This window comes from Gouania willdenowi, chromosome 10, assembly GCF_900634775.1.
Source record: "Gouania willdenowi chromosome 10, fGouWil2.1, whole genome shotgun sequence".
In the NCBI taxonomy this organism is placed as follows: Eukaryota; Metazoa; Chordata; class Actinopteri; order Blenniiformes; family Gobiesocidae; genus Gouania; species Gouania willdenowi.
In genome coordinates this window covers 23,795,495-23,807,732 of record NC_041053.1, presented here as the reverse complement: position 1 = coordinate 23,807,732, position 12,238 = coordinate 23,795,495, and the positions used below count along the sequence as shown (strand labels likewise).

Here is a 12,238-nt window from a genome sequence, read left to right as displayed (position 1 = left end):
ACTGCACATTTTCTCTTTGGTCAAAGTAAAACTCCCCTGAAAATGTATCGCATGCCCATTCTCTTAAAAAGCAGAGTGACTAAATGTTGTTTCTATGACCACCCACATGCAGGACAAAGGCTGTCTTCTCAATACCACGCAATTTTCCCATGAGTTTGGCAGAAAGGTTAAAAGTTCTTGATACTTCCAATTTTTTTGAGACATACTAACTAGATATGAACACATGTAAATAATAGTTTGAGCATTCATTCTCTGTTTAATCCATTGTACAATTGATGCACCATGATATTTAACGCTTGGATGAAATTAAATCGTCTGTAGTCTGTGTTAGGCTTTACGACTGCGAGTGGAAACATTTCAAAGCGCCTTAATCCCTTTCCTGTCCATCATTCATCTAGATTACTTATTGATGGTTTTTCCACAGTGAAAAATAATTCATACATTCCTCTCTGCTCAGTCCTCAACGTTCTTCTTCTGTGCATTTAAGTGTCCAAAAACTAGACATCTTAAAAGGACATTTATTTATTCAACATTTTTACAACAAATACATTTGTTTAATTTAAATAAATAACACAGGACAGCACAAGTTAGCAACAATATTTACAAACAAACAAAAAAAACTGTGCAGAAACAGCTCATTAATATCTAGTAAACATTCAGTCGAGTGACGATTTTTCACTCGGGTCACAAATGGAAAAAGCTGGTTTATGTTTCATACAACCAAAGTAGTACTTGTTCATATTTACATGGGAAAAAAACATCAACAAACACGTGTTAAGCTGCTGCCGTCTTTTTTTTTTTTTTTTTTTTTAAAGACTTCGAAAATATATACCTTACAGTGCATACACAGCATAACAGGCGTTTCAAAATTTAGGCCTGCAGAAAAATTCTGATTCCCCAGAGCAGCATTTTGGTCCATGGGATGATTTTGCATAAAGTAAAAATAGATATAGGGTAAATAATTTGGTAAATTACCATATATTTTCCATTTCTTTTTCTTTCTTTTTTATTATTATTTATTTAATTTATTTAATTTATTTTTTGTACAGTCTTTAACCACATTTAAATGAATGCTTTACACCTCAGGGGATTCTATAGTATTTATGTACAGTCACGTGAAAGTGTTTAACCCGGGCATAATAAAAGGATGCCTTATTTTTGTTTTTTAATATTATTTGACCAATCAGAGATGTCCTAACTAAAACGAGTTCATCACCTCTGATAAACAAAAACTAATTCCAACTTTCATAGTCATAACATCAGTAATAGGAGGTTTACCCTATGGATTTAAAGTGAGCTGAAGGACAAACAGTGGCAGTAAAACTTAATCTGACACATCTGTTTTGTCCGTTTCGCTCAGCATTGTTGGCTAGCAGATTTAGAACAAGAAGCAAGTTTAGAATAGACTTAAAGAGTTTGCTGGTACCTGTTTTATTTAGAAAAACACAAATCTCTATGACAGCCTGTAGCATGTGGTTATGGACCACAACTTTAGTTTCTACTCCTGGTGCATCTTTTACCACATGTACGTGTCATCAGTTTTTGATTCCATGACTGATTTTAAAAATATATATGGTTTGTCCTCAATTGTGATTTTTCACTCTAATGCAGTGAGTGCAGAATAAGTTTCAGTACATTAAACTAGATCTAAAAAAAAAAAAAAGTTTTTTACAACTCAATGCAAGACATCCTTTATGTTCTCTAGCTTAGAATGAATTTAAGTAGCATTGTCTGTCTTTAGAGACTTTAGAGACACACATTCATATTTTAAACAATGCCTTGCTTCAGTTTGTGCAAGGGGTCCCATGTGGCAACCAAATGTGGGAAGTGAATGTTTGTTCAATGCATCAGTAAACTTGCTGTGTGGTTCCAACACATCAGCATTTCCTGGAATGTGCCGTGAGCTAATCCTTTAAGTCCTAATTCATGCACAGATTCTGTGTCCCTCCATTTTTCTTAATACACCTACCAGGGTTGGGGTCAATTATAATTGGAAATGCGTAATTGACAATTAAATACAATTACTGCGCAATTTGAATTGGAATCGTACTTGAAAAAATGTGTTGCTGTCGTAATTGTAATTGAGTTTAGATAATTGACTTTGTAATTAGCCTGAAAATTCGATTGTAAACTCTATGGTTAACACATATGACATAGCACTCGCTGCTCGAGGCCAGCCTTGTCCCTGTCTACAAAATACATGAACAACCACTAAAGTAAGTTAACACTTACACAAGCCTCACAATGAGCCCCCAATGGGCCCCCTATGGTTTCACACATGCACAACCAAGCCCGGCCTTGGCTGCCATTGTGAGTGCAGCCTTAAAGTCACTGGCCTATTCCACGCATGCCATGGTGCATAATACCCTGTTAATCTTCACACCCATAGATGTAGTAGGTATTACAGTTGTTCAGCATGAATCATGGTTTGCTGAACCTCGTAAAAGGCAGTTTTTTTTATTTTATTATTATGATCATGGATTGGCTGTTATGAGCTAGGTTATGAAGATAAATTTACCATTTAAAAATGGGGTACAGTCTTGATTTAGGCCTAACAAGGAAACCAAGAGATGAGAAACACATTTGATGACAGATAATTGTTTTAGTGTATTTTACAGCTGATTTAAGACATGGTTAAGACATTTAGGAATTGAGAGCATAATTGTAGTTGACTTTCAGGTGGAAAGAAATCATATTAATTTAATTGTGATGGAGAAAAAAAAGCTGGTCAACATAATTGTAATTGAACATGGATAATTGAAGACGTAATTGTAACTGAAAAATGTAGTTTTTCAACCCTGACACCCATTATCACAGTTAACATTTGTGACGTCTCCAGAGAAGAGACAGGCAGCAGAGGTGCAGAGATAGGCCACTGCCAGGAGGGAGCAGTATGGACATAAAGTTCACAAAGGTCACTTTAAAAGCAGCACAGAAGCCCACGAACACGTCACCACAGAGAGAGAAGACTGCAAACATCACAATGCTTTGGAAAAATACAGATGAAGATTACTATTACAAAATCAGATAACTCGGTTTTTATATATTTTCAGAAATATTTTTTGGTAACACTTGAAATTTTATACATAAGGCTGTCATTATTTTGACATTATACTTGTCATGAGCATGAATGAGGTGTCATGAAGGCTGTCATAAAGTGTTGTTTGTAACCCTAATCCTTTGTTACCCTAATCCTACATGACCCACTAGATCCCTCCACCTAACCCATAAAATACCAACATAGCCTGTCAGCCTTATGTATGAAACTTCAAGGAAAGTGTTACCATATGTTTTTCATAAGTGGCTGTAGAAAGGCAATATACTCTCCCTGGCCAGTCAACTGTGAATTAATAACCTTAACTAAATCATGCAAGAACATCTTTTTATATAAAAAAAATATACTGTATATATAAAAAGCATCAGTTATCTGCTTTTGCAAATGAACTCTTCAATATATTTCTAGCACATGTATTTTACAACCATACACATTTACACATCCACAAAATAAGTGCCACTGAGTAAATAAATGCCAGATTTAAAAAAACCTGGTCAAGAACATTTTGTGCTTATTTTGTATACTGTACAATGAAAACAAGCAAGACTGGTGAAACACCCTCAGCATTTAACTGTAAATGAACATTCACCAAAGCTTTTTTTTTTCTTTTTTTCTTTTTTTTCATGTTGGATGTGCAGAGGCACCACAGTTACATCCATCCTCTGACGCAAGTGCTGACTAAAACCAAGCCGTACAGTACTTTGAGATTTCTAACTTCACAGTGTTGACAGCGTCAGCTGACCTTAACGTGCTCATGCACTAAAATACAGGTCACTAATACCGATTTAGACTGACACCCCCCTACAGCAGCTACATTTAGCATGCAGTCACTTTGATCGGGGGGGAGGGGATTTACCTCTACCTCACCTAAAGTTATAAGAGGAAGAATACTCTAACAATGATCATTTAGCAGTGAATGCATCTGAAAAACCACAGATTATTAAAAAGTACAAGTCTTTCTGGCTCAGTACAAACTCGGTTGTACACCAAGCATCATGTTTGAAAGTCTTATGACCAGCCAGAACTGCTTAAACAGGTTGTTTCCGCAAAGACATTGATATCCACGTACACTGCAGCCGCTCTGGGAAACATCAGAGAGCAGAAACAGAGGTGCAGGAGTCAGAAGCACAGGCTGTCATCACCACTACATCTCCAGGCTGGAACTTTTTTTTATCACGAGGCTATTTTGATGCACTGTTTATTATTATTATTATTATTACGCGAGTCTGGTACCCTGGTATATGTCTAAGGAAACCGCTTCTCGTGTTTCGGTAAACACATGCTGAAACTAAATTTGATAAACAGGGCCTGTGTAAAAGGACGTGACTGTTTTTGTTGTATAGAGAAGCATAAAAAGGAAATAACGGTTAATAGTTTTGACATGTTATCAAATCAATCATTCATAGAGTAAAAAAATACAAGAAAGAAGACACTGATGTCTTCCAGAAACTGTCACTCTTTGGCCTCTGCCCTTTAAAGACATTATCAACCTTTATGACTAGTGCTCATGTCTGATTTCTACAAAATACTTCAATGGGTAAATTGTATCACTAAAAGATGGCCACAGGCTCCGTTTGTACCAGAGATAATGATCGTAATGATAACAGGGATGCTCTTATCTTTGCTGATATCCACTGGCAACAGGAACTCAAAAGCAACAGCTTGAAAAACACAACCGCAGAGTCAGGCATCAACTCAAGCGTTAAGCGAGGGGGGGGGAGGCACACCATCTGCTCTTCATATGACATTTGAACGTTCAATCTAAATTAACACTGTCACATTTATTCACCTTATTCCTGATGCTGATACTGTCTAATTATAGGTGAAACTTCCTTACTGACTGATAGATGAAACATGAATAAAGGAATGGAAGTATTAAAAAATAACCTTAAGCAGACATTAGAATTTTGTCTGTTGCCGTAAACATGAACAAGTCTTGAACACACAAAACATCAACTTCCGCTTCTCGACTTTCACAAACAAAGCCTTCAATACAGCATCTAAGTAAGAAAGTATAAAGCTATTCAACCAAACACATTTGCTTTCATTTCTTTTTTAAAATCTAACCAATTTAAAATTATTTTTTAATGAACTGCAAGTGGAACATCAGGAATAAGGTGGATGATGATGATGATTGCTTTGGAATGTATTCAAAATTTAGCACCATAGAAATGTAACACAAGTCAATTATGCACTTTCTGATAGACATTATAGTCCTCGTGGTTAGTCATTGATGCTAAATATATATGGTAGGTTTAATCTACTGCCAGCCTCCTAAAGCTGGTGGGAATTGTCTCTGAGAAATTGGATTCAGCAAATTCCATAGCAGCTCCAATCATTTGTTAATACAGATTTATGGACAGTGATTTGATGTAACAGACAGACAGACAGACAGCATGCAGGTACTAAAAAAACAAAACAAAAATGAGGTAGATGTAAAGTCAATGTAACATAAATGCTCCATTTACAGAAAGGAAATACTTTTTAAACACACATTATGGGTGCTTTAAAAATACAGTCTAAGGAACCCCACTAGTGTTTGCCCTTACCTTCATCAGTTACTTTAAAAGAAAAAAAAGTGTTTGTGATAGTAGTGTAAACACCTCTGGAGCTCCTTGTCAACCGTCCCTGAGCTCCACGCTCACAGGACGGTAGTCACAGTGGACAGGTCTTTACTACAGTTCCCATTGGGGTCCACCGCTCTGTCCATAACACCGCACACACTGGCTCCCTGTCCCAGAGAGCCGTCATTCGCGTCACTGTCCTCCATGCTTCCTTTACTTCTCCCCTGTTGCTCGCTTTGCCAGCTGTGCCTACTGTAAAAGTATCCGTTCACAGGTGCAGAGTTGCTGAGGCGTTGCTTCTTCGCAAAGAGGATCTCTTTGAAGGCGTACCTGAATTCAGGACTCCGACAGTAAATAAGTGGGTTAAAAGCGGAGTTTGCGTAGCCTAACCAGTTAAGTATCCTGAATGTTAGATCAATGTTCTCCACCTTCCATATGGCCACCACCACGTTGAGTAAAAAGAAGGGTAGCCAGCACAGGGTGAAGATACCCATGATGATACCCAGTGTCTTCAACGCTTTGTGTTCCCTTAAGCAAAACTTGGCCTTTTTCTGACCACGCCCATTGTTGCTTTCAACAGATTTTAGGTTCATGTTATTGCTGTTATGGAAACGTCCAACACTTTGGTCGATCTTTTTCAGTTGGCGCTTGGCCTCCTGGAAAACTCGACTATAGACGAAAATCATAATGAACAGAGGAATGTAGAAGGAGATGACAGAGGAGGTGATGGCGTACCCCATATTCGTATAAAATTCACAGCAGGTACTGTCCTCGATGCAGGCTTTGGCTTCCTGATGTTTTGATATCCACCATTTCATGTGAATGGGCAGGAATGATATCAAGGCAGCAATCACCCACACCAGTATCACCACAAGGCGCGCTTTGCACTTGGTCAGCATGGATTGGTAGCGAAAAGGAGTAGTGATAGCTAAGTAACGGTCAATAGCTATCACACACAATGTCTCAATGCTGGCGGTCACACAGAGCACGTCAGTTGCTGTCCAGAACTCGCACCAGAAACTACCAAAGTGCCAAGTCTTAAAGATGACATAGCAGGCTCCAAAGGGAATCACGATGAGACCCATGACCAGGTCGGCACAGGCCAGGGATGTTATGAAACAGCTGGTAACGTTTTGGAGACGCTGGAAACGGGCGATGGCTGATATGACCAAGATGTTGCCAAACACAATGCACACAACCAGCAAGAATATGACCGTGCCGAGGAGGATCTTTGTAGCTTTAGCATAGCCTTCTTCATTTTTAACAAAGCCAGATGAAGAGTTGATTATCTCAGCACTCACATTGAGGTACACAGGGGGAGTGACACTTCCCATCTAGAGAAACCACAAGTGAACAAAACACACACGCAATCCATAAACCTAGGCATTTTATTAACAGTGCAGAAGAAACCTGTGTAATTGTATGTTAAAGAATAAATGACAAACAATCATACAAAAAAACTGAATTTGGTGCATATTTAAAAAAGCAAACTTCTTAAACATTTTAAAAGCTTGTCAAGCAAAGAATAAAAATATTAATAATAATAAAAAAAATCAAAGTACAAACCTCCATTGGTAGATGTTTGGTTTACAGCGTCCCATGCAAATTAAATAATGTCAGTGATAAAAATCATCCCTGCAAAGTTTTGAGCTTCACATGTTCTTCCTTGCAGTGCATGTTTGTCTTGCTCTGCGTCTGCCTCATTGACTCAGCCCCTCAGTAGAGCAGCATTACTTCCAAAGTGTCTCCTAGGCTATTTTTCAGAGCCCTTATAGCTTGCAGAATGACATCACGTTCAGTGGACCAATCACAATACAGGGGCGTAGAGAGCTGTCAAGAGTTTGAATGCAAGGTTCCTCCCTGCATTCACTGCCGTAGTGGCTGCTTTCAAAGATAAAACTGCAAACAGATAAAGGACGTTTTCACTTTATCAGAATGGAACATTTGTAAAAATCTATTACATTTTTTCTGTGTAGAGTGAGGTTAATAGTCAAATCTTGGCTTAGGGGTTGGCTTATTGTGTGTCTGGATTGTATTAAATGTAGGTGTGTTTTATGTTGTGGGCTGTGTTCATAATTTATCGTAATGCTATGATTAAGTTTAACCACAGTGTCCTGACAAAACCTTTGAAAGTATGCATGGTATGATTTCTGTGCCAGTTTACCTCATTTAACATAACTAGTACAGTGCACGTTAGAAGTATGTATTCATTTAGTGGGAGTTTAAGTAGAGTTGTCAATTATGGCCAAATGAGTATGTGTTTGAAGGTTGGATGTACATAGAGGTGAACATACTCTGTACTCTGTAGTATAGGGGTATATTTGCGGGTGCAAAGTAAAATAGCGTGTGCAATTTCCCTGGTTTAATTCTATGGACATGTGCATGATAAATGTGTTTTTTTTATTCATATACTTTTTTGTTTGGTGTATTTTTTGTATTGTATATTTTTTGTTGTCTTTTTGTGCATTTTTTATATAATTATTGTTTTTTGTTGCCATTGTAGTGTGATTCTGGAGTCATTTTTTTTGGTTTATTTTTGAGCATTTCTGTTGTCATTTATTTAGTTTTGTGTATTTTGTTGTCGTTTGATGTTTTTTTCTGTAATATATGTTTTTTGGAGTCATTTTGTGTGTTTTTGTGTACTTTTTGTGTAAATATTTAGTTTTTTGTTTTATTTTACTCGTGTTTTGAGTGTGTGTGTGAGACTCGCTACCTTTTCCCCTGGTTACTGTGTGGGACTCTCTCCATCTCCTCTGTGGGTTTTCTCTCACACGCACGCACTTGCATCAGCCGCGCGCATGCACATACTCCTTCAGATTGTTGAAATGCCTGTGTAGAGAAAAAAAAAACGAACCCGCGGGAACTGTTTGAAACTTTCAGGAACTCTTCCGTGGTTGCAACTGTCTCACTAAAGGGCTCTGTGTGCGTTCAGCGTGTACATCCAAGGAGCGCATTTGGTTATATAACACGTGGTGAAAATATCAGCGTTTCAGCCGTACCCGCGAAGAAATGTGCTTTTTTTGCTGTTCGCTTTCAACACATTGCCCGCCAATAACTTCCGGGTCCCGTCATAACTTCCGGGTCCTGTCTGTCTGGTCTTTACAGCGAAAGGTCAAACAAACATGAAAACAAACGTATTGAAATGACCAAATGAGTTCAAAATGACGCATGTACACACTCGGGCTATGTGCAAGCTGTTCATACGAGAAATGTGCATTTTTTGCGGTTCGCTTTCAACACAGCCGCGGCCACTGGCCGCCAATCACTTCCGGGTCCCGTTCATCTGGTCTAAACAGCAAACGGTCAAACAAACATGAAAATAACCGTTTTGGAGTGACTAAATTACTCCAAAATAACGGATGCACACGCTTGGGGTATTTGGAAGCTGTTGACAAAGTTTCAGGTGGCGATATTCGCTCTACAAACACACACGCACACACACGCAGACCTTTCTTGCTTTTATTATAAGATAGGTGCAGATGTCATGCATCAAAAATTAAAAGGTTGACATTTTGCAGGATTTCTGTTCTAAGGTTCTATGTTACTGAGCAACTGAAAGTTTGCAAGAGATGATGATGTGTATTTAAGTCAATGAACAGGGACCCAGGGTTTCTTTTCTTATCTGACATTCCATTCAAATTCAAAGTTTGAACTGTGGTTGAAAAGACAAGAATCCCATTTGAGACGATGAATGAGCAAAAAATAAAAATGACCAGAAGAATTTTACAGATTTTATTTTTTCTTAGCTGTATTTTTCCTTAGCTCCTCCCTTTTTCACAACAGGAGGTGTTTTTTCTGTTTTGCTAGCAAGGTTCTCTCCTTTCTCTTTGTTTTTGAAAGTTCCATTCACAATTAGTTTTAATCCAATCAATATTTAATTCTGGAATTAAAAAGCTTCTTATTGAACTTAAAACACATGCTAAATCATGGACAGTTATGCAATCTTTTTTTAGTCCTTTTCTTGACAGTCACGGGTTAAAGCACTTTAAAGAGGAAATGGTGGTCAAGCTGCATTTTATAATAACAGCCATTATGAGGAACGAGCAGTGACTGGCCTTGAAGGCAGGTAGCTATTAGCTAGCTTAAGGAAGAAGCTTTTCAGAGAGTCTATAAGTCAATAAATATAGAAGCCCCCAGGATGAGCGTTTACAAACTCCTTCTGAGCCTAACAAATCCATCCTCTTCACCTATTGGATGTTCCAGACCTGATTTTACAGCCTTTAACCTTTAGGAATTTTCATCTCGTAATCACTCACCACCAAAAGACAAGGCCCATCTATTAAAATCACACTTGTTGCTTGAATAATTCCATAAAGCCATAAAGATAATTGCATAACTTACTGAAGAAGCTTTATTGATTTGATGACCTTTAGTAGAAAACACATAGTTCAGAGCATCCACAGCGGACTTTCTACAGAAATCACCCTAGGACTATATTTCATTTAAACAAAAATAAGGGGATTACATTCAAATATAAGAAAAATTAAACTTAACATAAAAAGAAAGGTAAAACATGAAAATTGCAGTGAAATTTATTTAACAGTTTTGACATATTTCAGGGTAGATGAAGAATGATTCTGTGACTGTCAAATCTTCATTTCCTTCTAGGCACTGTAATGCTCAAGTGCGATTTCAAACATATTATGTATTACTCAATGTAATGGAGGGGCAGAGATAAACTCTAGCCCCCTGTAAGTCCAGCTAGAAAGAAGCAAGTCAGAAGTGGGAAGAATGTGTAGTATGGAATCCACCAAGCACGTGTACAGTATGTCCATGTTTATAGTTGAAAGTGCTCATATGATTGCAGTAAACCCCTAAGCCTTATCTGTTGCACAACATGACAAACTTAAGACATACAGTAAGTACATGTTATCAGCAAATACAGCACCTAGTAAGACTGGGGGGTCTACTTAGTAGTGACCGCAGTTTTGTTGCTGTTAATTTTTAACTTAATACGAGAGTTTTTTGTTTTTGTTTTTTATCTTGGTGGAGACGTGAACCATGTGATGTTATCCAGCCAATTCAGATAAATATAGTAGCTTCTAAAACTCCCTATAACTGGAATACCAAAAAATAAACATCTCAGTGTATGCACTTTTATATATGTATAACAATTTTCCCCAATCCATTTCTTGGATTAATGATTACATATTTAAGTATCTAATTTTGTATTTAAAAGCATCAGATTGTATTGGTTAAATATAGATTTGATGAAAGCTGCTTGTTTTCTAAGATATGACGTAGAGCATACAAACACAAGAGTAGTCAGAGAGCCAAAGATATTTGCTGTTATCTGGATCGATTGGTGATCCTGATTATGGAACCATGTTCATTCACACTTTAAAGGCTTGGAAGACATGGGTTAGGGTTCTATTCTATTCTATCTCAGTTATTAATGAGACAGTAGGTCTGAATGTATCTTCAATCTACATGAAATGTGCAATCCAGGGTCTGATCCAGATTTAATTTGGTGAGGTATTTGAGGAACCAACCCGACATAACTGAGTAAAACTACATAAAGATTGGCCAATTTTGAACCGAGATCTGAATTTTTGAAACTTTTGCAATTTTATTCACACTTCATACATGCACAGACAACACATGCACACAGGGGTTAGGGAAGTGCTTCTCCACTGGGGAATGGATTGGTGGGTCCCCGTACGGAGTTTAGCTCCATCTGAATTGTGTGGGTGGGTGGGGTTGTGGGTCATTTGAATGGTGCTGTCTATGGGGGGATGGCGCTCACTGTGGGTTGCTTTGGGCCACCTGGTGGGGTTGTCTTGCGTTCTGTGGGTGGGTGTGTCCAGGTGTCCCTGTCTGGGGGGCGCTGCTCTGCATTGCCTTGCACGCCATTGGCGGGCGTCCTTTTTTCAGTCGGGCTGGTGCAGTGTGGTGCAGGTGCTTGCACTGACTAAATAATGGTGGGGCCTGGGTCGTTGTCCTTGTGCTGCACAGGGCGGTGCGGTTTTGCTGCTAATCAGTGGCCGGCGTGCAGGATGGTAGATTACACTCTACTGCATAATATGCATAACAGTAACATCACATATATACTTTCAACACAACCAACACATCATCTGTCCCCCCTAACTCCCTCTCCCCTGTGTTTCCCCCCTTACCAGTGTAACACTGCCCTCTCTTTATCTTATCTTAATCTTTAATAAAATTTAACTATGCATAAATATGCATAATTGTCAGGATCCTTTTTGAAATTTAGGGGAATTATCCATTGCGTATCTATTGACAAAAAACGGATAGGTCGAAATTGAAATATGACCTCCTAGGTGGATGTAATATTCTGTCCCTAACAATCAGTAAATTCTATAAACTGCTGCATAATGTGCATATTAATATCAGTATGAAATATATCATTTCTATCCGAGTGTCCTGTTTTAAAAAATGCACATCTGTATGTTGGATCGATCATTAACGGTTTCCTCACTGTGACATCAGTCTTCCTGTATCCTGGCACTCCCAGGCTAGACAGGACTGCTTTCACATTTTGATAACTCTGGACTGAAAACACTCTGTTCTCACACTTTACAAACTGTTCTGTTCAGTTGAATCAGAATCAACTTTTAATGGCCATATATGTTATACACACGAGGAATTTGACTTGGTG

The 12,238-nt window shown here is 38.2% G+C and overlaps 1 protein-coding gene across 1 annotated transcript; it reads right to left on the bottom strand.

Moving 5' to 3' along the window:
* Positions 1 to 779: 779 nt before the first annotated feature.
* adrb2a (adrenoceptor beta 2, surface a) lies at positions 780 to 7,345 on the bottom strand. Its single transcript, XM_028460179.1, has 2 exons — positions 7,186 to 7,345; positions 780 to 6,953 (listed from the first exon to the last, which is right to left on the bottom strand). Exons 1-2 carry the CDS (start codon positions 7,189 to 7,191, stop codon positions 5,697 to 5,699), a joined length of 1,263 nt encoding a protein of 420 aa, XP_028315980.1. The 5' UTR covers positions 7,192 to 7,345; the 3' UTR covers positions 780 to 5,696.
* Between the last annotated feature and the right edge of the window lie 4,893 nt (positions 7,346 to 12,238).